The 21,693-nt window shown below is 61.2% G+C and overlaps 6 protein-coding genes across 6 annotated transcripts; 3 read left to right on the plus strand and 3 right to left on the minus strand.

Annotated features, from left to right (window-relative positions):
- Window positions 1–1,226: 1,226 nt before the first annotated feature.
- On the plus strand, window positions 1,227–7,659 carry HRG_04746 (AAA domain-containing protein; the record flags this gene model as incomplete). Its single annotated transcript, XM_044863217.1, has 14 exons — window positions 1,227–1,579; window positions 1,625–1,993; window positions 2,045–2,072; window positions 2,118–2,282; window positions 2,328–2,975; window positions 3,033–4,779; window positions 4,837–5,323; window positions 5,382–5,472; window positions 5,521–5,700; window positions 5,761–6,942; window positions 7,021–7,094; window positions 7,158–7,254; window positions 7,351–7,524; window positions 7,609–7,659. 14 exons carry the CDS (start codon window positions 1,227–1,229, stop codon window positions 7,657–7,659), a joined length of 5,646 nt encoding a protein of 1,881 aa, XP_044721831.1.
- A 2,341-nt stretch (window positions 7,660–10,000) lies between these two features.
- Window positions 10,001–12,463, plus strand: HRG_04747 (uncharacterized protein; the record flags this gene model as incomplete). The annotated part of the gene is made up of 1 exon (XM_044863218.1): window positions 10,001–12,463. The coding sequence occupies one exon, from the start codon at window positions 10,001–10,003 to the stop codon at window positions 12,461–12,463; it is 2,463 nt and encodes an 820-aa protein (XP_044721832.1).
- Window positions 12,464–13,098: 635 nt separating this feature from the next.
- On the plus strand, window positions 13,099–13,941 carry HRG_04748 (oxidoreductase; the record flags this gene model as incomplete). The annotated part of the gene is made up of 1 exon (XM_044863219.1): window positions 13,099–13,941. The coding sequence occupies one exon, from the start codon at window positions 13,099–13,101 to the stop codon at window positions 13,939–13,941; it is 843 nt and encodes a 280-aa protein (XP_044721833.1).
- A 228-nt stretch (window positions 13,942–14,169) lies between these two features.
- On the minus strand, window positions 14,170–15,441 carry HRG_04749 (fibronectin type III domain-containing protein; the record flags this gene model as incomplete). Its single annotated transcript, XM_044863220.1, has 2 exons — window positions 14,170–15,309; window positions 15,370–15,441. 2 exons carry the CDS (start codon window positions 15,439–15,441, stop codon window positions 14,170–14,172), a joined length of 1,212 nt encoding a protein of 403 aa, XP_044721834.1.
- Window positions 15,442–16,074: 633 nt separating this feature from the next.
- Window positions 16,075–18,227, minus strand: HRG_04750 (FAD binding domain-containing protein; the record flags this gene model as incomplete). Its single annotated transcript, XM_044863221.1, has 5 exons — window positions 16,075–16,942; window positions 16,992–17,602; window positions 17,667–17,812; window positions 17,896–17,976; window positions 18,062–18,227. 5 exons carry the CDS (start codon window positions 18,225–18,227, stop codon window positions 16,075–16,077), a joined length of 1,872 nt encoding a protein of 623 aa, XP_044721835.1.
- A 1,355-nt stretch (window positions 18,228–19,582) lies between these two features.
- HRG_04751 (homeobox KN domain-containing protein) lies at window positions 19,583–21,328 on the minus strand (the record flags this gene model as incomplete). Its single annotated transcript, XM_044863222.1, has 1 exon — window positions 19,583–21,328. One exon carries the CDS (start codon window positions 21,326–21,328, stop codon window positions 19,583–19,585), a length of 1,746 nt encoding a protein of 581 aa, XP_044721836.1.
- Between the last annotated feature and the right edge of the window lie 365 nt (window positions 21,329–21,693).

A 21,693-nucleotide genomic window follows, 5' to 3' on the forward strand; every position in this document is an offset into this window, starting at 1 on the left:
TGAACTCACCGCGCCAAAGTTCAGCAAGCAAGAGAGGAAGAGAGAGGAAGGGGCGGAGAGGGAAGGAAATGGGGGCGGGAGAGATAGAGAGAGGTGAAGTAGAGTCTGCTCCTAAGCTCCCCCACTTTGTTTCTGCCGTGAATTCTGATTGCTTGCACGCCTTTGGCCCTCCTCAAGTCTCTAAAGGTCGCGAGCCAGCAAGGAAGTATAGGAATTAGGAAGTAGCAGCACGAAGCGTTGTGGGTTCGTCGAGTCTCGCAACTCACGTTGGGACACACTTTCGTGGATGAGATATCTGTTGGCCTATATAGCTGCCTATATTGATCAAAATCCGAAAGCAAAGGTCGTCTCGTTTGCAGGACTGACCATCTTGGACCAGCTGCGGTCGCTTAGAGTTAACGTGGGAAAATAATAGTACCTGTTGCCTTGCCTCCACTCTCCCTTCTCTGGGGACTCAGCGTCGAGCACTCGGGATAGAGTGTCATTTGGACTGAAGGTCCAGACTTGTCCTTGGTTTAAAGCTGGAAACTACTGGTGGACATGTCGTTGCTTTGGACTGGAGGATCGAACCCGGCCAAAATATTCTCCGGTGTGCGAGCTGGACCGCTGACGCACGGGCCTCCTCTGGCCTCGATTCCGAGGCGTTGCCAAGGCTGCGTTAGGCTAAATGCTACTTGGCACATGTACCTACAGTGCGCCCTGCTTAGACCTACAGGACTGCGCGCCGCCGTGATGGCCATCTTACCTTCAACTTCCACCTCGTGCAGAGAAGCGTCGCCTACCACGAGCTGCGAGCTCAAGTTGTAACCCGGCCAGTCGAGCTGTCAGGGCGAAACGCGTACTGCACACTGCCCAGCGATTTCCTACATGAACGGCTGGGCACGCTAATGATTTCCTTCTTCTCCAGCGCCTGTTGGCAGAGGTGTCGGGTCCTAACGACGAACACTTGGCAAATCTCTAATGCCCTTCCTTGACCCTGCAAGCCTGCCCTCGGGACCCCGGCCGGCGGCTGTGCCTTGACAACTGCCATCCACTTTTGAGCTCGCCTCCGCCCGTCTCTCGTCCCCCTTCACCCTAAAGCCTCCGCTTCCAATCCTCGGGTCTTGCCCAGCTGCATTCCGCTCCCTTCTCCCTCCTCTCGGACGTGAAGCTTCGTCTTGTTTCCATCGACCATCATCGATCAGCTTCGAATCCGATGACGTGCGTTACCGAAACCGAGCGATACTATGACCGACTTCAACGAGGACCTCGGGAGATGGTTCGAAGAGTTACAGAATATCTCCCCCGAGCACCATCTGCTATGCCCCAAGATCAGTAACGACGACGACGAAAACTACAAATTACTCAACGATCCAGACTCGAAAATCTCGCTCGCCGAAAAGAAAACTCGCATCAAGGACGGCGAGAGGCGGATCGAGATAACCTATTGGAACAGCCTCATCTTCGGCTTCGACAGAAAAGATGCTGGCAAATGGCTCGACGAATTCACGAAGCGACTCGAGGATTGCCTCAAGCTGTGCTCCGAGTGTGTTATCAACTGGCACATGCAGCGCAAAGCACATCTTCAGAAGTTCTCCGAGTATGTATACCAGCCGTGACAAAAATTTCCACTGACTGTCCCCAGACGATGGAACGAAGACTCTGTGCTCCACATAGAGGAGCTGCTAGACAAACTCGACGTTGCTCGAATCGACTACAACCTGACTTGGGCGAAGCAGTACATCGAGGATATCGAGGCGAGCGGTGCTACCTTCAAAAAGGCTCAGTTTGGCGAGAACCTCCCCATCGTTCTCATTGCCGTCTATGAGGCTCTTTGCTGCGTCGAGTACATCGCCGCTCCCGAGCAACGCCATATCTTCCAATATGTCTTCATGCGGCTGCAGGGCAAGAGCTATCTCAAGTTGGGAAATAAGGACCCTCTCCCGGGCATGACATTCTTCCTCTTCGACCCAAGGGTCGAGGACCGCTTCAAATGGGCCCAAGAAAGTTGGAAGTGCGTTGAAAGCGAGTCGATGACAGAGGAGCAGTTTGACTGGGCTGTTAGCGGCGGCCTTATCAAGGGCATCGACGAGGTCAGCAAAAAAGACCTTTCCCAGCCCAGCAGTGAGGATTGTCAGGACATTGAGCGATTCTGGGAAGGCTTTGAGGAAGTTCTGCGAACCTTGACCGACGGGCTTATCCTCAACCGCCTGCGTAGCCTGGAAGTCCGGCCAGGGAGCGCCAACATTTACGACTTGCTGTTTCGTCACATTCAGTTTTGCCGCTCCGAGGGAGTGTTGGTGGTAGCGATCCGAGTTTTGACGGGTCTCTTGAGGAAATCTCCAAAGGCATTCTGGGATGTGATCGGCGATGCTAGGCCCAATGTCATCGCCGACTTGCTCTTTGGCAGCCCCGTCTACAAGGTTCTGCTCAGGCAGTCGCTGGAGGATTGCTGGAGTGGCTTCGACTCGAGTTCGCAGGAGGTCGTGCCGTTCCCAACGTCTTGGATCCATCCGTGGCTTCAGTCGTTGGGCCGTGATCGCAGATACGACGCTTGCGAGGTGCTGATGCATACCCTCTTTGAGTCTCTTGCCAAGAATGCGACGATTGGTGAACCCGGGCAAGCCGCCTGCATTCGCGCTGGGTTCGATGCTTTGAGCTTCACTCTGAAATCCTTCCTGGACCCGAACACGCAGATCGCTTCTGGTACGACACACCTCTACGCCAGCGCAGCCTTTAACCTCGTCGTCAAGTACAGGGATGTCATACTGCAAAACCTCAGGACCCCAAGTGGAAGTAATGAGGGTTGGACAACCTTCAAGATTGCAAATGCGGCCAGAGCTCTTCTCTTCACCGCCATGAGATTGGACACGAAACTCTTCTCCGAGGAGTTTTCCGCCATTCATAACAGCAAGCAGCTTCAGTCAACCATTACGAGAAACTCCAAGGCGTACTGGGAGTGCGTTGTCGACATGTTCGATGCATCATCTGACCAAGTTGGCTTGGCCAAGGACATCATGACATGCCTCGGGCCCCTCATATCCGTCGAACAGATCAGGCCCCGAAAGAGCAACAAGGCCAACAGTCTGGATGAGTCGAGCCAGACGTTCAACAAGGCATTTCACGACGTAACAGACGTGCTTGTCAGGATTCTCAGTCGCGTTTCTGAGCTGGACACCGCTGAATTGAACATGCTTTTTGCCGATCGGCTGCCCTTCCAAGCCATCGTCGGACTTACAGTCCACGGCGAGTCAGATCTAGCAGAAGCCTCGGCAGAGGTACTCAAAAGCTGGACCAGCGAGCTCTCGCGCGATTCGGCACTGGAGCACATGGCTCGCTTTCACCCTGAACAGACACTCTCCTCCATCATCTGGACTTTGGAACGCATCATGCGACCACCGTTCCCGTGGGGCCCCATCAGGCCGCTACTCAACACGAGCCGGTCCGTCCTCCAGGGCCTTGTCGACACCACCGCTGGTGTCCTACGAACCAGGACTATAGACTCAAAGCTGGCCGCGACCATTCTACGCTGGTGGATTGAGCAGTGGCGGTTTGTCTCCAAGTCCTGTCTGAATATTGAGAACTGGTCGCAGTATATTCAGAATGCCGTCATGACCAATTTTTGCCGAGAAATCATGGAGCTTGCGGAGGCACTCATCGCCGAAGACGGGCTTCTCACGACAACAATTGCTCCCGGAAGATCGGAAAAGGATGCAATGGCGATGATCCTCGGTCCCGCAAAGGAGAACTTCCGCGGCATGGAGAATATGATTCGCCTCAAGGACCGGTGGCTCGTAGACGTTACAGTTCGAGTGCTCTGCAAGATCTTGACGCGGCTTAGAGAGAACAGCCTCGAGATCAACGCTGGGTCACGTAAGCTAATCACTGATGCTTGTGTGCCGACGGGCACGCAGGGCAAATATCTGAGATCAACGAACCTGAATGACCATCAACGTGCCGAGCTGCTTCAGGCTCTGGGCCATGACGAGGAGGTTCAGATTATTCAGTTGGATGTGCTGCCACGAGGCACAGATCGCTTTTCGGAGGCCGGCAAGGACAGGATCAAAAAGCAGAGCAAACTGGATGCCTGGTCCAAGTCGGCACCAGGGACGACGACCACTACCGTCCAGCCACGCAGGTCGAACCGAGACGACGTTCTCGAACTGAGCAAGTCTGCCGACAGCCCCCTCCTGAAGCAAATCGGGGAGCGCCAAGCCCGGGCCAGAGCTGTGGCCAAGGTGCCTGACGCAAAATCCATATCAGCCTTGAAGGAGAGTAGACAGAGAGAAAAGGCGGAAAAGGCCAAACGAGATGCCGAGACTATCGCGAGAGCCCGGCAGCTTCGGGGAGAGACGGTACCAGGCGAGGGCTCTGGCATTCACGGCCTCAGCCTCACAGGCAAAGACCACTCTCATGGGCGAAGCGAGATCATGGTCAACAGTTCTGACGAGGAATCTGAAGGTGAAAGCGAGGATTCGGACGCCGATGCTCAGCTCGCTGCCCTTAGTACCGGTGGCCAGAAGACACTGGACGAGCACGAAAGACAGCGACAGCAGGCTTTGCGCGACAGGATTCGCCGGCCCGTCAAGAAGACGCGGCAGCAGCGGTCTGTTAAAGAGATGAGGGCCCGCCTGATTCCTCCCATGGATAGGCTCCACAACACGATCCTCGCATGGGACATTTTCCACAAAGGAAGCGATCCGCCCAGCGGCCCGGCTGCCAGCGAGGTTGCGACCAAGTATCCAGACCCGAGGTCCTACCAGGAGACCTTTTTCCCCCTCCTTGCCTCGGAGGCTTGGCGTTCCTTCGTCACATCCAAGGACGAGATAACATCTCAGCCATTTGGGATGAAAATAGCCAGCCGCGCAAGCGTAGACAGCTACCTAGAGGCCACGTTCACCATGCCGACCATTCAAAACCGGGAACGGGGGGTCTCGGAGGGTGATATTCTTCTGGTGTCCGAGGCCGAGAATCCTCTGGCCAACCCATCGGCCAGGCATTGTCTTGCTCGGGTCCATCGTATCACGTACAAGAAGGACGTGATTGAGATCACATATCGCGTAGCCTCGCGTAGCAACTCGCTGTCGACTGTGCTCACGCCTGGCGTCAGCGTCCATGGGATCAAAATCACCAACATGACGACGATTGAACGAGAATATGCTGCGTTGGAGAGCCTGCAGTACTACGATCTCATGGACGAGATCCTGAAGGCCGAGCCGTCGCCCATTCTTCGATATGGAGACGAGAAAATTGCCAAGGCCATGCAGAATTGGGCCCTCAACCGGGGCCAGGCCCTGGCCGTCCTGGGTGCCCACGACAACGATGGCTTCACTTTGATCCAAGGGTGAGTGGACGCCTGAGCCGGTCCGGCCATGACGGGGCAGATACTGACTGGACCACAGGCCTCCTGGAACTGGCAAGACGAAGACGATTGTGGCTATGGTTGGCTCGCTGCTCTCGGAACAGCTGGCTCAAGCCTCGGCCGGGGTGCCGGTTGGCAACCCGTTGCGACCTATCAACGCGTTGAACGGAAACACGCAGGCCAGGCCCAAGAAACTTCTCGTCTGCGCACCCAGCAATGCCGCAGTCGACGAGCTTGTGCTGCGATTGAAAGCCGGCGTCCAAACGACCAGTGGAAAGACGAGGAGCATCAAGGTCCTGCGTCTAGGGAGGACCGACGTGATCAACGTCGCTGTCAAGGATGTTACGCTTGATGAACAGGTCCGACTTCGACTCGAAGGCGACACCACCAGAGACAAGGCCAAAGCCGATCGGGAGAAGCTCCACGAAGACGCTGCTAAGATCAAGGAAGAACTGGCGCTGCTCCGACCCCGGCTAGAGGAGGCGCGAGGCCATGAAGACCGAGCCGAATACAATAATCTGTCCAGGCATTTCGAGGACCTGAAACGTCGGCAGATGCATATCGGGAAGCAGATTGACGCCAACAAGGACAGCGGCAACTCGATTGCGCGAGAGATGGAGATGCGTCGACGACAAGTGCAACAGGAGATCCTCAACTCTGCGCATGTGCTCTGCGCGACTTTGAGTGGCAGCGGACACGAAATGTTCCGCAACCTGGACGTAGAGTTTGAGACGGTCATCATCGACGAGGCCGCGCAATGCGTGGAGCTCAGCGCGCTGATCCCCCTCAAGTACGGATGCTGCAAGTGCATCCTGGTTGGTGATCCGAAGCAGCTCCCGCCGACGGTGCTCTCTCAGTCCGCGGCGCGCTTCGGCTACGACCAGAGCTTGTTCGTGCGTATGCAGCAAAACCACCCCAAGAGCGTCCATCTCCTCAACACACAGTACCGCATGCACCCGGAGATTAGCATGTTCCCGAGCAAAGAATTTTACGAAGGACAGCTCCAGGACGGTCAGGGCATGGTGCAGCTGCGCCGGCAGCCGTGGCACAGCAGTGCCCTGCTCGGACCATACCGCTTCTTTGACGTGGAGGGTGTCCAGGAGAGAGGTCACAGGGGCCAGTCGCTCGTCAACACCAGGGAGCTCGAGGTTGCCATGCAGATGTACGATACATTCAGCAAGAAGTACCGAGACTGCGACCTGGCTGGCAAGATAGGCATCATCACGCCCTACAAGGCCCAACTCTTTGAGCTGCGGCGGCGATTCAAATCACGGTACGGCGAGGACATTGCCGACATTATCGAGTTCAACACGACAGATGCCTTCCAGGGCCGAGAGTGCGAGATCATCATCTTCTCGTGCGTCCGGGCCAGCTCGACGGGCGGCATAGGCTTCATGACGGATATCCGGCGAATGAACGTCGGACTGACCCGAGCCAAGTCTTCGCTCTGGATCCTGGGAGATTCGCGAGCCCTGGTCCAGGGTGAATTTTGGCGCAAGCTGATTGAGGACGCGCGAGCGCGAGATCGCTATACCAAGGGTGACATTATTTCCATGTTCCGCCGACCGCTCGAGCAGGCCAAGCCGGAAAGGCTCGCGCCGGTCGCTCCAGCCGCCATGTCGAGGGAAGTTGCAATGTCGGATGCATTGGTCGCGGACCGAAATGCGGTGCCAGAGCAGGCCAAGAAAGCCGACATCAGCCCGAGGCAGCCCAGCTTTGACGCTACAATGTCCAAGAGCGGGGCGATGGCCGGGCACGACGCCAAGCCGAGTGCCAACGCCCGGCACAGCGTCGACGAGGTAGTCCCACGGTCCAGTGCCGGACCGCCCGTCATCCACACTTGGACGAATTCGTCAGAGTCGAAGAAACGAGGGTTGGAGAACCCGGCTTCTGGACAGCCCGGGTCCAAGAGGGTAGGTGACGCCGCTACCGGCTAAAACGGCAAGCATGTTCTGACGGAGCAGCAGATGGCCAGCACCACGGGGCGCGGGGGTGGACTGATGGCCAAGTTTGGCCAGAGACCCCGACAGCCTGCCGCGGCGCCCAAGGATCCATCGGCCATGTCGGTGCTTGGGATGACGCCTCCGGAGCGGCCTCCAGCTCCTGCTCCGACGCCTCGGCCGTCTGCCGGATCGACGTCGTTATCCTCTCTGTCACCAAGTGGCACAGCGTCTGGCAACAAGGTCAGCCCCGGCTGGGCGATATTTCAAGTGCAAAAGGACTATGGCTAACACGGCTGTCAGCCAACAAACAAGCCGATTCCGCAGGCTCCGCGAAAGAAGCCTAAGCCGAGTCTTTTCATGCCGAAGAAGCGCTGATGCTCGCAGCTTGGCAAGCCAGGGGAAGGGCGGTGTCTTTTCATCCCCCCCCGGTTTCTTTTCTTTATTCTGGCTGAGCACCCTCCCAGCCAGTCAAAGGCGCATAAGACGGCTACCTAGAGGGAGCATTACAAGGTGTTGACGGACAGGAATCTGCGAGGACGCAATTTTAGGAAACGCGCAGATGAAGGAGCAAGGCAGATTCGGGGGAGGGGGCGTGTGAGGTTTAAGGAAGGTGATGTACGAGGTTGTATGTAGCTAAGGTGCATGCCCCCTATTTGAGGATTGGCTGCGAGAAGATTACGGTCAAAGGCCTACGGTGGCGAGGGGCCGGCGCAATTTGCAATGAAGAGTGTCTCTTCAAGAGAGGGCCATGATGACAGACAGTATGCCCGTCCAGTGAGTAGGTGCAGCATCTCAGTCGATACCGTTGGACGGTTACATCAAACTCTGCCGCTCCGTAGGGCGGGAGCGGCCTCTGTCTCGGGCAACGATGTCTCGGGCCGCACACACTGATGTGAAGATGAGGCGCGGAGACGGACTGCTGTTGGGCGAGTGAAGGGCAGCAGCAGCAGCAGGAAAACATGACTGTGTGCATGTACATTGCAGGACGCATGATGCACTGTAAACGCGTGCACCAACGACAGGTCAGAGGAACGTTGGGGGTGAATCAGGGGCAACACAGACGGCGGCAATTTCGTGCAGTAGCAGCGCATCGTTGCAGGTTGGACGGTATGCGACCACCTTAGGTACCGGCCTAAGGCATGGCGTGCTCTGGAACGGTGGTGATATGGCAAAGCAAAGCAGGAGGAGCATGGAAAGAGAGGGGAAAAGGGGAAAAGGGGTGAGAGAGAGAGAGAGAAAGAGAGGGAGAGAGAGGGAGAGAGACGGAGAGAGTCTCGGTGCTATTCATAGCCCAAGGCCCACTGTAGGTTTACGGGTACCTTGAGGGGCCGAGGAAGGCACAGTCGTGGCAGGTATTAATTACAGGACCTACAAGGTTGTCGGCGCCTTCTGGGGAAAGAAGCTTTCTCCTCTCTCCTCCACTCTCTCTCTCTCTCTCTCTCTCTCTCTCCCTATCAAAGCGCTCGAGGGCCTCGACTACGGTATCTCTTGGGGGGGAAAAGGGCGGCACTCATTTGCGGCCCGCAGATAATTACTGCTTGCTTGCCTTGCGAGCTTAGCCGCCGTCGCCGCCGCCGCCGCCGCCGCCTCGGCCACTCCCAACAGTCACGACAGGCAGGACAGGGCATCCTGGCGTCTGGCTTCTCCAGATGGTTCGCTCGAAAAATGACGAATCAACTGACCGGGGGCCCGGGTTGCTGTGTCGAGACTCGAGACGAAGCAGCTGACATGCCAACCACACACATAACAGGCAATCTTGTGAGCGAGTGGGCCGTGACGGCACTTGGATCGCCGCCAGGGTTCGCCAGCGGCCTGGGATCGACGTCGCGCTAACGCGGACGCTTTCTTTTTATCTGGCGAAACCAGTGCGAAGACGAGGGACAAGCATCTCTGGTCGTTGAATTTATGGCCTGCAGTAGGCCAAGCACGGCCGACGACGAGGCTCAACATGGACAGTAGACGGGCAGACGAGAATGGAGATTCTGCAGCAAACATATACACACACACCACCGTCGACAGGATCCTCCCCCGACTTTCTGTGGCCGGCTTGAGACCCTAATCACTACGTGCTGGGCACGCCTGGGGCTGTCTCGACTTGATGTGTTGGCTCCGAGTCCAAAGACTCTCACGTCCTTGCCCAACGTGGTCAAACGTGTCGCCGATCCCCTGGGGTCCTGCTTCTGTTTCACCCCTTTCGCACGTCCATTTCCCTCTCGATTCTTCACGGCAAATTCAACCCGTCAGCTCGCCCTTCCTTCGTTCTTCTTTCTTGGGCCCTCACCACCACGGCGCTGGCTGATCTTGGGTCGCCCTGTCAAGCCTTGCGTCGAGGCTTGTCGTAGAAGCTAAGGCGTTTCCCTCCTTCTTTTCCATCCTTCTTTGCTTTTTCCGTTCGCCTCTCGCTCTCTCGCTCTCTCTTTTTTTCCTTTTTTCGCTTCCATGTACATACTTTTGCATCCATCCGCCAACACAGTGGGTTGCCCCGGCGTTAGTCCCAAGCTCATCTTCACGCGGTTACACAAGAAAGTTGTGAGCAGAAGCAAGTATTAGCCCGTCCTTCATCTTCGGCTTGGCCCAGGTAAGCGTGCCCGCTCCTACACCGCCACCCATCTTATACAGAGTATTTAGCGACCAAAACATGATGCTTATTGACGCCAGGTTTTGCATGATGCAAGGGCGCCCATCTGCTGTCAGGTTTGAGTGAGCCGTCCGCGACATGACGTTGGCCGACGTGGCACAGCCGGAGACTGCCGGGACGAGGCGGTCAGCCTCCTGCTTGGGCGACATAACTCCATCTTCTCCCCTGGCCTCGGGCCCCTTCGTCCATCGTCAAAATCGCACTCGCGGCCAAGAGTCTCTCCGCTCCGCCACCCTGGCTCGTCCTCACTTTTCCTCAAACCTGTCCGACTCGGGAAGCGCCTTCGACGTTGACGAGTTCGATGGCGCTCTGCCCCTGGGCAGGGACGGCACGACTCGACACACTAGCAACCAAATCGCAGCCTTGGTCGACTTCTTTACAAACTACCCGCCACCGCCCAACAACTTCATGTCGATGCCACACGGTGCCGGTGGCTGCGGCAGGGGACGGGGGGCCTGGTTCAAGTTCAGGAAGATGAGCAAGAGGAGCAAGTCGCTTCCCCGCGCCCCCAAGCAAATCCGCCTCCCCGACTCGGCCGTGTCAGGCACCACCATTGGCGGCCACCGTCACATTGCCATTTCCATCCCGCTCGAGGTCACCCCTTTTGCCGAGGTGCCGAAGTCTCAGTACCCCGTCTGCTCTCCCCGGGACCTGTCCGCGGGCATTTCCACGCGAGACGCAAACAAGGGAGCCGCTGCGCTGCTCCGTTCCGGCTCGAGGCCCGTTGAAACACCCAGGTCTCCTCGCCCCGACGACCACCCGCTGCCGCCGAGCCAGTGGATCAAACCAAACGCTTTGGGCCACCGGCCCAAGGGCGTCCCTCGCGGGAAGCCCTATGACTACATTGGCATCCTACCTGCTCAGCTAGATACGACGGTGCTCAACGATAGCTCCGCGCCGTGGAACTCCTCGCCGTCGAGCGACGAGGGCTTTGGGCACCGCGGGCTTTCTCACTCGTCTCCTCAGCAGTCGCCGTTCCCTGCCCGCAGTTCCAGCGTGGTGCGCCTTCGTGGCAAAGGCCAGCATGCCTCGATCGACTCACTTCTCTCGCAGCAGCAGCGGCAGCGGCGACGACAGCAGCAACAGAAACTACAACTGCAGGAGCAGCAGGAGCGCAGTCAGGACACAATGCGTCGCTTGCGAGACCTGGGTCCCCCTTCACCCGGTGGCAGTACAGCCTTGTCCAAGGCGAGCGAGGCCAGTCTGAACTCGTCGCAGTGGGGAAAGCCCAGAAAGTCGAGCGCTGTTCCCGGCCTCGGCAGTGAGCGTCCCGCGCCGGCCAACAGACAGGATGGTCGATCCTCGGGGCTCACGGTGATCGCCGACAGCCCCATCGTCTCTCACAGGGACCCCTCGCCGCCTCTGCCACCCCCGCCAACTTCGCCCAGGAATCGGAGGGAAGCGGTGCGAGATAGGAAGCGGCGGGACATGGAGGCCGTTCGGAGGCCGAAGCAGATGAAGCGGGACGAAGCAACGAGCGATGCCGCGGCGACCAACGGGACCAGCAGGGCACAGGCAACAAAGGGGACTGTGCAAGAGTGTGCCGGCGACGCGCGTGAACCCGTTGCACAGAATGATGAGAACAACCCAACTCAGCACTTGAGTATGAGCAACATGATGGTGGTGGTCGACTTCGAACCCTGTCCTTCCATGAAGCGGGCCACGCGTCATCGGCAATCCAAGGCGGTGCCAGCGCCACAGTCGGTCGAGGAAGGTTCGGATCCCTCCGAGCTGTTGCCTCAGCCGAGTGATCCCAGCATCCCAACGCCCCCGGTGTCGGCCAACGGGTCTCCGCCCACGAGGCACGCGGCCGCGGACCGCACGTCGCTCACGCGGCGCCGGGAATGGAAAGCCATTCGCGAGCAGGAGCGCAAGGCCCGGGAGGCCATCGCGCTGGCCCGTGCAGAGGCACAGGGCCTCGCCCCTGGGGGGGCCGCGCGCGACGGCAAGGGCTCGCAGGCGGACAGGGAGTTGATGTGCCTGTACGAGTCGTACCGCGAGCATCGCCTCCGAGACATGGAACGCCGTCTACGCCGCCTGGAGCGCAACGGTGACGTCTGGCTCCGAGCACTGGTCCCCGTCTTGGATAACATGAACCGCACCTTGGCGGCGGCGGCGACAAAGGGGGAGCTATTGTACAGGGACGAGCACGAGGATTTTGCATCGGACGGCGAGGCGGACAGCGCAGCAGAGCGTCTCGGCCGCAAGGCAGACAGGCGCCGGGCGTCGAGGCGGAGGAGCTTGGCGCACGGCAGGCTCTTGGAGAAGCTGGCGCGACAAAGGGAGGGCGCAAGCAGGGGCGACGACGACGACGATGACGACGACGACTACAACAGCCATCGCAGGGGCGCGTGGCGGGACAGCGCGAGCGGGAGCGACGACACGAGCGGGTTGGGCTCGATTGAGCCGTTGATGAGGGAGCTTGCAGGTGAGGCCAGGAGAAGGCAGAGGGCGGCGGTAGTGGCGGCTAGGGCAAAGGGGCACAGCGAGGGGGGGGCGCGGGAAGTGCGAGGCGAGGCGGGAAGAGGGAAGGATGGATGAGCGTGGGAGTCTTTGGTTGATTCTCTTTTGGCTGCCGTGCGGGTGTGGGTGTAAGTGTTGGGGGAGCGTGGCACGGGCAGGACAAGGCGATATTTGGTATTTACGTTTCAACGCATGGAAATATCTTTATTAATGCCACAGACACAGAGTACAAAGCAAAGATGATGAGTCGCCAGCCTGCGACGAGTTATTGATACCAAGTAAGCGTGCGAGAGACGGCGGGGCAGGCAGTGGACATGTTTGGGAGAAAGGCGTTGAAGGAGGCGGCTGTGAGGAGCAAGGAAGCAAAGTATACAGTACTAATTAACTGATGTGCAAATGGGCATCCATCTTCTTGGTTCGGATGACGTCGATGGATGCGGCTCCGGGCGGGAGGCACGCGCAGGGGGAAGAAAAGCAAACAAGAGTCAGGGAGCAAGTGATGATGCGTAGACTTTGGGAGATTGATTATTGGCGCAGAGATTTGTCTTGCACGAGAGCGTTGAAGCTGCGGTTGGAATGTCTTTGCGGGAGTTGAGCAGTCTCACTCGACACCCCTTGGCGGCACCGGCTCCGACATTTACTCCCCTTCCCTGGGCGCGGCCTTTTATCTATTCACCCTTGGTTTGCTCAATTTCGTCTTGTTCACTGTCGCCATGCCGCCGCCGCCGTCACTGCCGTGGATCTTCATCTGCCCGTCGAGCCGGGGCATCGGCCGCGCCCTCACGCGGCGCCTGCTGGCCACGACGACGCTGCCGGTGCTGGCCACGACGCGCTCAGGCGACACGGCGGCGGCCAAGGCGGCGCTGCTCGACGGCCTGGACGGCCTGGACGGCCTGGCGCCGGACGACTTTCGGCGGCTGACGGTGGTGCGGTGCGACGTGGGCGACGAGGCGTCGGTGCGCGAGGCGGCCCGCGTCGCGGCGACGCTGTTCCCGCCGGCGACGCACCACCTGCACCTCGGGTGCGCCGTGGCGGGCGTGCTGCACGCGGAAAAGGCGCCGGCGGGCGTCGACGCCGAGCTGGCGCTGGAGTCGTTCCGCGTCAACGCCGTGGGGCCGCTGGTGCTGGCGAAGCACTTCTTCGCCTTGCTGCCGCGGCGCGCCACGACCGTCTGCGCGGCCGACGCTTCGTCCCTCGGCGCGCTGGCCCCCGCGCACGCGACCTGGCTCGCCATGGCGGCGCGCGTCGGCTCGACGACGGACAACCGCGCCGGCGGCTGGTTCTCGTACCGCGCCAGCAAGGCCGCCGTCATCAGCCTGGCGCGCAGCCTGGACCTGTTCCTCGCGGCGCGCAGCGGCCGCCGCGCCCTCGCCGTCGCCTACCACCCGGGCAGCGTGCGCACCGACCTCAGCCGCGACTTCTGGGCCGGCGTCGCCCCGGGCAAGCTCTTCAGCCCCGAGTACGCGGCCGAGCGCCTCGTCGACGTCGTCGGCCGCATGCGCGTCGAGCAGCGGGGCAGGTGCTGGGACTGGAAGGGCGACGAGGTGCCGCCTTGAACCATCGCGTCGCTGGGCGTTATTCAGCCTGGGCCCGCGTCTCTTCTCTAGACGGCGAGAGGCGCCTCTTTGGCTTTATGTGCCTTGGCCAGTTAGTCGTACACAATGCTCCATCTTCTGTCCCTCTTCCCCTGCCGCTGTCCCGTCTACTCTCTTCCGCGGCATAATGAGACAAACACGCCCCCCGTGACGCCTCCGGCGACCCCTTTAGTGTCCCCCTCTATCTCTTTACAACTCAACCTCTTGAAACGACGACCCATCGGTATTTGCCGCCGGCTTTTCCATAGCCTCGCGTTCTTGCTCCTCTCGCGCCTTCTCTTCGGCATCCCTTTCGTTCTTGATCCATCCGTTTGCAGCCGCCGCCGCCGCCTCCTCCTTGGGCCGCAGCGCCACCTTGTGCTCCTCCTTTTCTTCCAGCCGCATCTTCTGCTCGTCCGCCAGCGAGCTCTTGGTTTTTTGCTCGGGTTCCGTTTCTTGCTCATCGGCTGAGTCGTCGTCGTCGTCGGCCGTCTGGTCGCTCTTGTCGTCGGCCGTTTCGGCCTTTTCGTAGCCACCGTCGGGCTTCTGGTCCTCTTCGGCGGGCGTTTCGTGCGGCGACTCCTCCTTGGGCTCGTCCTTGGACTCTTCCTTGGGCGGCACGGGCGGGGCGGGCGGCTCTTCGGGCAGGGGCCCCGCGCGCATAGCGTCGAGGTAGAACCTGGTGACGCCGAGGATGCGGCCATTGTGTTCGCAGGCATCGACCCACTCAGGCCGCACCACGGGGATGTTGTTCTCGACGGCCTTTTCCCAGGCGGCCCCGCGGCCTTCGGTGGTGACAAAGTGCGTCGTGTCGATGCGGACGCCGTCGACAATCTTGGCGCCGATACGCTCCACGGCCTGCGCTAGCTTGTCCTTTGTTGCGCCGGGCAGGATGCCCGTGGTGATGGTGATGCCGCTCAGGTCCGTCATCTTGTGGGTCCGGACCGTCACCTTTTCGCTGGTGCGGGTGCCGGCGCTGGTCCTGAGGATGAGGTAAAAGGTGTACTCGGTGTCGACGGCGAGGCCGCTGATCTTGGTGCTGTGCATCTGCAGGGGGCGGGGGATGTTGCCGGCCTTTTGGCCGTTGCGGTAGAGGCTCAGGGATATCAGGTCGGCGGTGGCAAGCTTGATGGGGTCCCACTCGAGGACGACCGAGGTTTGCGTGGCATTGCGGCAGCGCAGGACGGGGACAGCGGGCTCGGCGGCGCCAAACGAGTTGAAGATGCGGTCTTGCAGGGCACGGAACCGTTGCTCCTCGGCCGTCTCCTTGCTCGTGTTTTGCGAGACGGCGATGTCGACGATGCTTCCAGACGAGATATTGGGCGGGAGGAGGATGGAGGGAAACTCAATCTAGAGCCGGGGCGTCAGCTGGCACTGCGCCGGGAGACGGATTGATGGATTGCTAGTTACCAGGCGCTTGTCGGGCGTCAGGAGGACGGTGACGCCGGCGTCGACCTTGCCGACGGTCAGGGAGACGAGCATGATGGGACGTCGCCACGGCCCCAATGGCGGCTCGCGCGTGAGAGCCGGCTGCCCTCGAGGGCCGGGAGGGCTTTGTTAGATGGAGTTTGTGTTGGAGAGGAGAGGATGCGACGAGGATGCGATGGGGCGCGTAGACGGCGGCGGGGGAAGCCTCGAGGCTCGGACCGAGGGCGGCGGCGGCGGCGGTCAGGTGAAGTGAGGGGCTAGCTGGTCCGAGAGGCGGGCGACGAGATGCGACTGCAGCAGCAGGAGGAGGAGGATGGGGAATCTGGAGCTCTTGGTGGTTGAAGCCGGCCACTGAAGCTCCCTGTACCGGGAAAAGTGTCTTTTCGCTCCTCTTTGGCTGAGGATTCCACGTGCAGGCGGGCCAGCTAACTTAGTACCTTGCCGCAGGTACCTCGCCATCTCTGCTAATGTGCCCCCGGCGCTAGCCCCTGCCTCGGCTGCTGTACCTGACAGTACCTGTTAACAGCTCCTCCTTGACCTAGTGGACATCTCGCCTACCCTGGAGCCACGCCCTCAACTCGTCAACCATCGTGAAGCCGCATCCCCGAGGCCTGTTGGGGAGCTTTTCCCCTCCTCTAATTAGATGCTCGGACTTTGCCTAACCAACTCACAACGGACTAACCGCGCCTACCCCTGCTGCAAGCAGAGAATCGACCTCATGACTTGCCCGAGCTTGGCCGCGCAAGCATCCGCATCCCCAACCACGTCGTCAGCTCTCCAGGCCACGAACCGGTCCGGCCGCACGAGCACCGCGCCCGACTCCTGCACGCCCCGCAGCCTCTCCCACTCAAAGTAAAAGTCCTCCCAGTCCTGGCGGAACCCGATGGAGTGGGCCTCGAGCGGCACCCCCAGCGCCGCCGACACGCCGCCCGCCGCCCGCTTCCACGCCTCGCCGCCGCAGCCCGTCAGGAGCACGAAGCGCCCGTGGCCGGCAATGTCAATCGTCGACGTCGGCGTCGTCGGCTTCGCCTTGTTGAGCCAGACGTGCGGCAGCCGCGAGCCGGGGTACGTGTTGGGCTCGTGGTATAGCACCGCGTTCTCGGCTGCGCGGCCGCTTGGCTGGAAAGGCGCGGGCTCGTCGGCGTCGTGGATGGCTCGGCCGCCGTAGTGCTGGCCCATCTCGACCCCGAGGCCATGAAACTCCTCGATCGTCTTTTGGATTCCCCGTCGAAAGTCTTGGCGGCGCTTGCTCCCCCTGGCTCCGGGCTCGAGCAGCTCCCCGTAGACGCGCCTCCGCTCATCCAGGTCGGGTTCCAGCGTGCCCAGCGATTCCCACAAGTCAAAGTGATCCCGGAAGGCCTGGTTGGCGCGCTCAACGACTGTCTTCCCTACGGGCTGTCGCTCCTCGCTGTACGTGGACAGCAGCGAGGGCCCTGCCAGGCCGCGGTGGACATAGGCAATCTTCCACGCCAGGTTGTAGGCGTCCTGGATACACGTGTTGCTCCCGAGGCCGTTCATGGGCGGATGCCGGTGGACGGCGTCGCCGAGGCAGAAGCTGCACATCATGGTGAGCAAGGCACTGTTGGACGGATGGCTCGACGTACACGTTGCCCTCCGAGTATCTGTCTGCCACAACCTCGTTGATCTGCCACTTGGACACATCTAGAATCTCGGCAGGTGTCTCGTCTCCGATGAACTCCCTCACCCGCTGCAGAAGCTCCTCCCTCGAGGGCTGGACATGGACGTGCTCAGCGCCGGGGAGGAGGATGAACAGCCACTCGTCCCACGGCTTAATCATGCGCACGACGCCCATGCAGCCAAAGTCCGGATGCTCGCGGTCCGGCTGCATGACCCAGTGGAGGTTACCCATGCGCGAGCCAATGAGGTGCGACATGTCGGCCTTGACGAGCACGTTGAAGGCGAGGCCCTGTCCCGGCTTGCGATCCAGCGGCAGGCCGAGCCGCTGGACGACGTGGCTCCGCGCGCCGTCGGCGCCAAAGAGGTACGTGGTGCGTATCGTCGTCTCCGTCTTGGTCAGGTCGTCGCGCACGACGGCCGTGATGACGTTGCTGCGCTCGTCGTCGGCAAAGGACAGCAGCGTCGTGTCGAAGCGGACGCGGAACCCGTGGTGGACGGCGTGGCGGATGAGGATGGGCTCGAGCAGCGTCTGCGGCAGGTCGGCCGGCTTGCACGGGCTCGCCATCTCGTAGTCACCCTTTGGAGGGCCGTATCAGACGCGCGTTTGGCTGCGGAGGGCCGTGTCCATTCTCTCGCCTCACCTTGCGCCTCGGGTCGTTGCCCCACGAGTACAGACGTGCAAACTCATCGCCGGCCATGCTGTAGCACCACCGGGTGTGGACCATGCAGCTGGCCTTGGACGACACTTGGTCCATGTCTCTCTCGAGGCCGATGTCCCGCAGGCACTCTTTGGGGTGAATGGTCCAGAGTCGTTAGTAACACGCCCCTGGAGACACAACTACAGTAGAGGGACTCGGAAGAGCATCGTACCCATTGCCGCCATGTTGGTAATGTGCGCGCGCGGCGTGTCTGCCGTGCCGGGCGTCGAAGCAATCACAATGCCCTTTAAGCCTGTGCGAGGAAAAGAAGGAGAAGAAGAGGGCCATCATCAGCCCGTGTGCTTTGGAGAGTCTGATTCTTGCCTTGGACAAGTTACCGTAGGAAGCGAGGAAGCAGGCGAGCGAGGCCCCGGCCGGTCCGCTCCCGACGATGAGGAACTCGGTGTCGATCCCCGGACCGGGTTCTCCGCCGCCGACGCCGGCCCCCCGAGCCGGGCTCCCGCCGTTGGCGCCCCGAGACGCGGCCGTGCCATTGTCCATCATGATGCCAGCAGTCATTGATACGCGAATGAGAGAGAGAGAGAGAGAGAGAGAGAAGAGAGAGAAAGAGAGGAAAATGAGTGGCGGGCGCAGAAGGTTTGGCAGCAGAGGCGGCTGGGCCCCCGGCGGTGCTTCCCTACTAGCTATGTACAGTATGGCTGAGCTGACGTTGGAAAATGGGGGGAAAAGGGGGACCGTCGCCAGAATGGCACTCTGGCTGCTTTCTCACCGCGGGCCGCGGCGCTTACTTTGCCTTGACAGCCGACAAAGCTGGCAGTCGAGTCGGTTGGCGAGATCCGGCCCGGCAAGACGGCCGGCCGGTAGGGCCCGACGCAGCAACACCACGGCCGCTCCAGAGGAGGGCCTTGGAGAAGCCGTTTCCCAGAGACAGCCCCCGGCAGACATACAGCAAGCAGAACATGGCCCGCCGTTTCATGCCGCGGGCGACACTCGCGACAAACACAAACACGCCCCGAGGCGCTGGCTCATCAACATCACCACAACCTGCGTCTGATCCCCCCCTGCAAGCACGCAATGCCTCCAGAATACATCATCCGAGACTGAACAATCATCTGACTCGTCACTCAAGCAGAGGCGGAAAAGACACGGCTTAATTGTGTGCAAGACTTGTTCTGCCTCGTCGTAAACTCGTGATATCTCGTCCAACACCATGGCTCGCCCACCGGCGATCCGCCCGCGTCTATAATTGTCTTTTTTCCTGTCTTGTCCCTGCCAAAACGCCCAGCACCAAGGAAAAAGGGAGAATCCCGGTCCGCAGCTCGTGGCATGGCATGTCTTTAGGCTAAAAAAAGAGCAAACAAGGAGCCGTCGGCCCACAAAACGGCTGAAACGGCCGCTCTCCCCAAGCGACTCCATCCAGCCGATGGCGTTCATCAGATGCCGAACTATCCCCTCGCCGTCCATGTAAAGGGCTCGAGCGCACGTCGTCGGCCCCCACGCGGCCTCCACACGGCCTCCACACGGCCTCCACACGGCCTCCACACAGCCGGGCCACCTTGGTCGGCGACCCTCGACCCACGTACAACGTGGCGCCCACAAACGCTTCCCTGGGACGACGACGAGCTGACAAACGCCCTGGCGCCGCGCCAGCTCCTGGCTGGGCCTCATGCCCTGCCTGCCATTGCGCCGCCGGTTCGACGTCGCCCAACCTTGAAGAGCGGACCGTCCGTCATCGGCTGACGCCCACCCGGCCGGCCACCCTGATGCCCTCACGTCCCGCCCACTCGGCAGCCCCCGTGCACGTTTCTGACTGCCGCCCATGACTCGACCGTCAGAGCGATCGAAAAGTGGGACTCGAGGCCCATCTGGCGCGCGACAAGTTACGTCGCCGTATGCGGTCAAATGCTAGCATCCCGCTCGAGGCCTCCCGCCTTGCGTTGGAGCAGGTTCAGATCAGGCTTCCAGCCCTCCCATTTGCGGCACCCGTGGAACTTGTAGAGGTGCTGCCACATGTGATCCTTGCGCGAGAAGCTGCGGTCCTGCACCGCGCGTTTCGAGCACGCCTCAAACTCGTGCGAGTGTAGATGCTCCTCGGTCGGCGCCACCTGGCCGCAAAAGATGCACTCGGGCTGCTCGTGGCCCAGGCGCCACAGCAGAAAGGACTGGTTGGGCTGCAGCGGGACGGCGCAGGTCCAGGACACGTCTCCCGGCGCGTGGAGAGATCGCTCGTGCCGCAGCCAGTCGTACTTTTTGGAAAAGGTCCGCGAGCAGTAGCCACACGTAAAGGTCCGCGGCTTCGCATGCTGTGCCCGGGACGGACCGGGAGGCCAGGGGAGCTGCGTGCGGTCCTCGGGGCTGCGCGCGGACCAGGGCGAGCCGCTGTTGGCGGAAAAGCGCGAGTACGACGACTTCACCGAGCCGTCGGAAGAGTAGGGATTCGCCGCCTGGCCGCTGAGCCACCGGCCGCCGCCGGCCTCGGGGCCGACGCCCCCGTCGAGGCCGGGAAAGCTGCCCTGCGCCTCCTCCTCGCCATCGTCCCTGTCGCTGCTAGTGCTCAGGGCCTGTTGGATGGCCGACGCCGACACGTGCTCGCTTTCCGAAGGGTAGTTGCGCCACCGCTCCAGGGGCGTCATGGCGGACACGAGCTGGGACTGCGGCGCGGGAGTCGAGCCCGGTGCGCCGGGAGCGGCACGGCCGTGCGCGTGCTGGCCCGACTGGCGGTCGCGGCGCCTCGCGTTGGTGAACCAGTTGATGACCTGAGTCCTGCTCAGGCCCGATTCCTCGGTGAGCGCCGTCTTCTCCGTGTCCGTCGGGTAGGGGTGGTGGAAGTTGCAGGCATACCAGTCGCGCAGAACCTGCGTCCGGCGGACAGACCTCGAGCTCGACCGCTTGCTGGACCCGGGCGTCGGCGCCAGGGACACGCCCGCCGAGTCTTCCGAGGCGTCGGCAAGCGGCACGCCGGGCATTCCATGCCAGGTGGCGGGATCGCCCTCCTCGCTGACGCCGTGCAGGTGGCCGATGACGGGCGCCGCCGTCTCAAAGGGCGAATGCTGCCGCTTGGAGCGCCCCGTCAGGCTGCACTGGCGGAAGAGGGCGGCGCAGCTCGAGCACGAGTGGACCGGGTTGGGGTTGGCCGACGACGTGTTGATGATGAAGCATTGCAGGCGCAGTCTTTTGCAGTGCGTGCACGGCTGCGAAGGCCGCCACGCCCCGTTCTTCTGGAAGAATTCCGCCATGCCGAGGAACTCGGGTCTGCCCCCGAAGCCGGGCACGCCGACGCCCGAGAAGTTGTCGGGCGGGAAGGGGAGGCAAGCCTGCTGGGCGCCCAGGCCCGGCATCGGGGGCACCAGGCCGGCGTCTGGGGTGCTCTGATGGTGGTAGTGTTGCGGCTGGTCCAGGCCGCTGCCGCCATCGTCTTCGTTCCCAAACAAGAACAGGTCGGACCAGTCCATGTCGGCCATGCTTGCGCTGCTCGCCGGGGCGTGGAGGCCGGATGTTGCGAGCCCGGCCGCCATGTCGGGGTTCGACGCGGAAGCCGAAGCGGCGCGGGAGCCGTCAAGATGACCGTCTGCACTTCGCCCCGGCGGCGGCGGCGCTGCGGGGGAGCCGGCGCGGCTGACGAGGAAGGGATTGTCCAGCGACATGGGCACCGGGGAGCAGGGGCGAGGACGCCGGCTCTGTTCGCATGATAGTGCTGCAGACAACGAATGGATGCGCGCGAGACAGGCCGAGGTGGACGAGGGCGGCGGCGGGTGGGAGAGGAGGGAGGAAACGACGGTTCCGCCGGTAGAGAACATGGATGAATAGACGGGTGGAATGGACAGGCGGATCAGGGTAGAATCAGCAATGAGAGAGGTGGGAAGAAGAGCTACGCATCGGCAGCCCGTTCAGTCTTTAACTGGCCAAGCACTTCGGATGGGGTCGAACCTTGCTGGGCCTTCTAGTCAGGGACTCGGCCGATAGCCTCTTGTCCCTGTGATTTAACAGCCTTCTCGAATCCTAGATCCTT

The sequence above is a fragment of the Hirsutella rhossiliensis genome, assembly GCF_020360975.1.
Source record: "Hirsutella rhossiliensis strain HR02 chromosome Unknown scaffold00004, whole genome shotgun sequence".
Classification (NCBI taxonomy): domain Eukaryota; kingdom Fungi; phylum Ascomycota; class Sordariomycetes; order Hypocreales; family Ophiocordycipitaceae; genus Hirsutella; species Hirsutella rhossiliensis.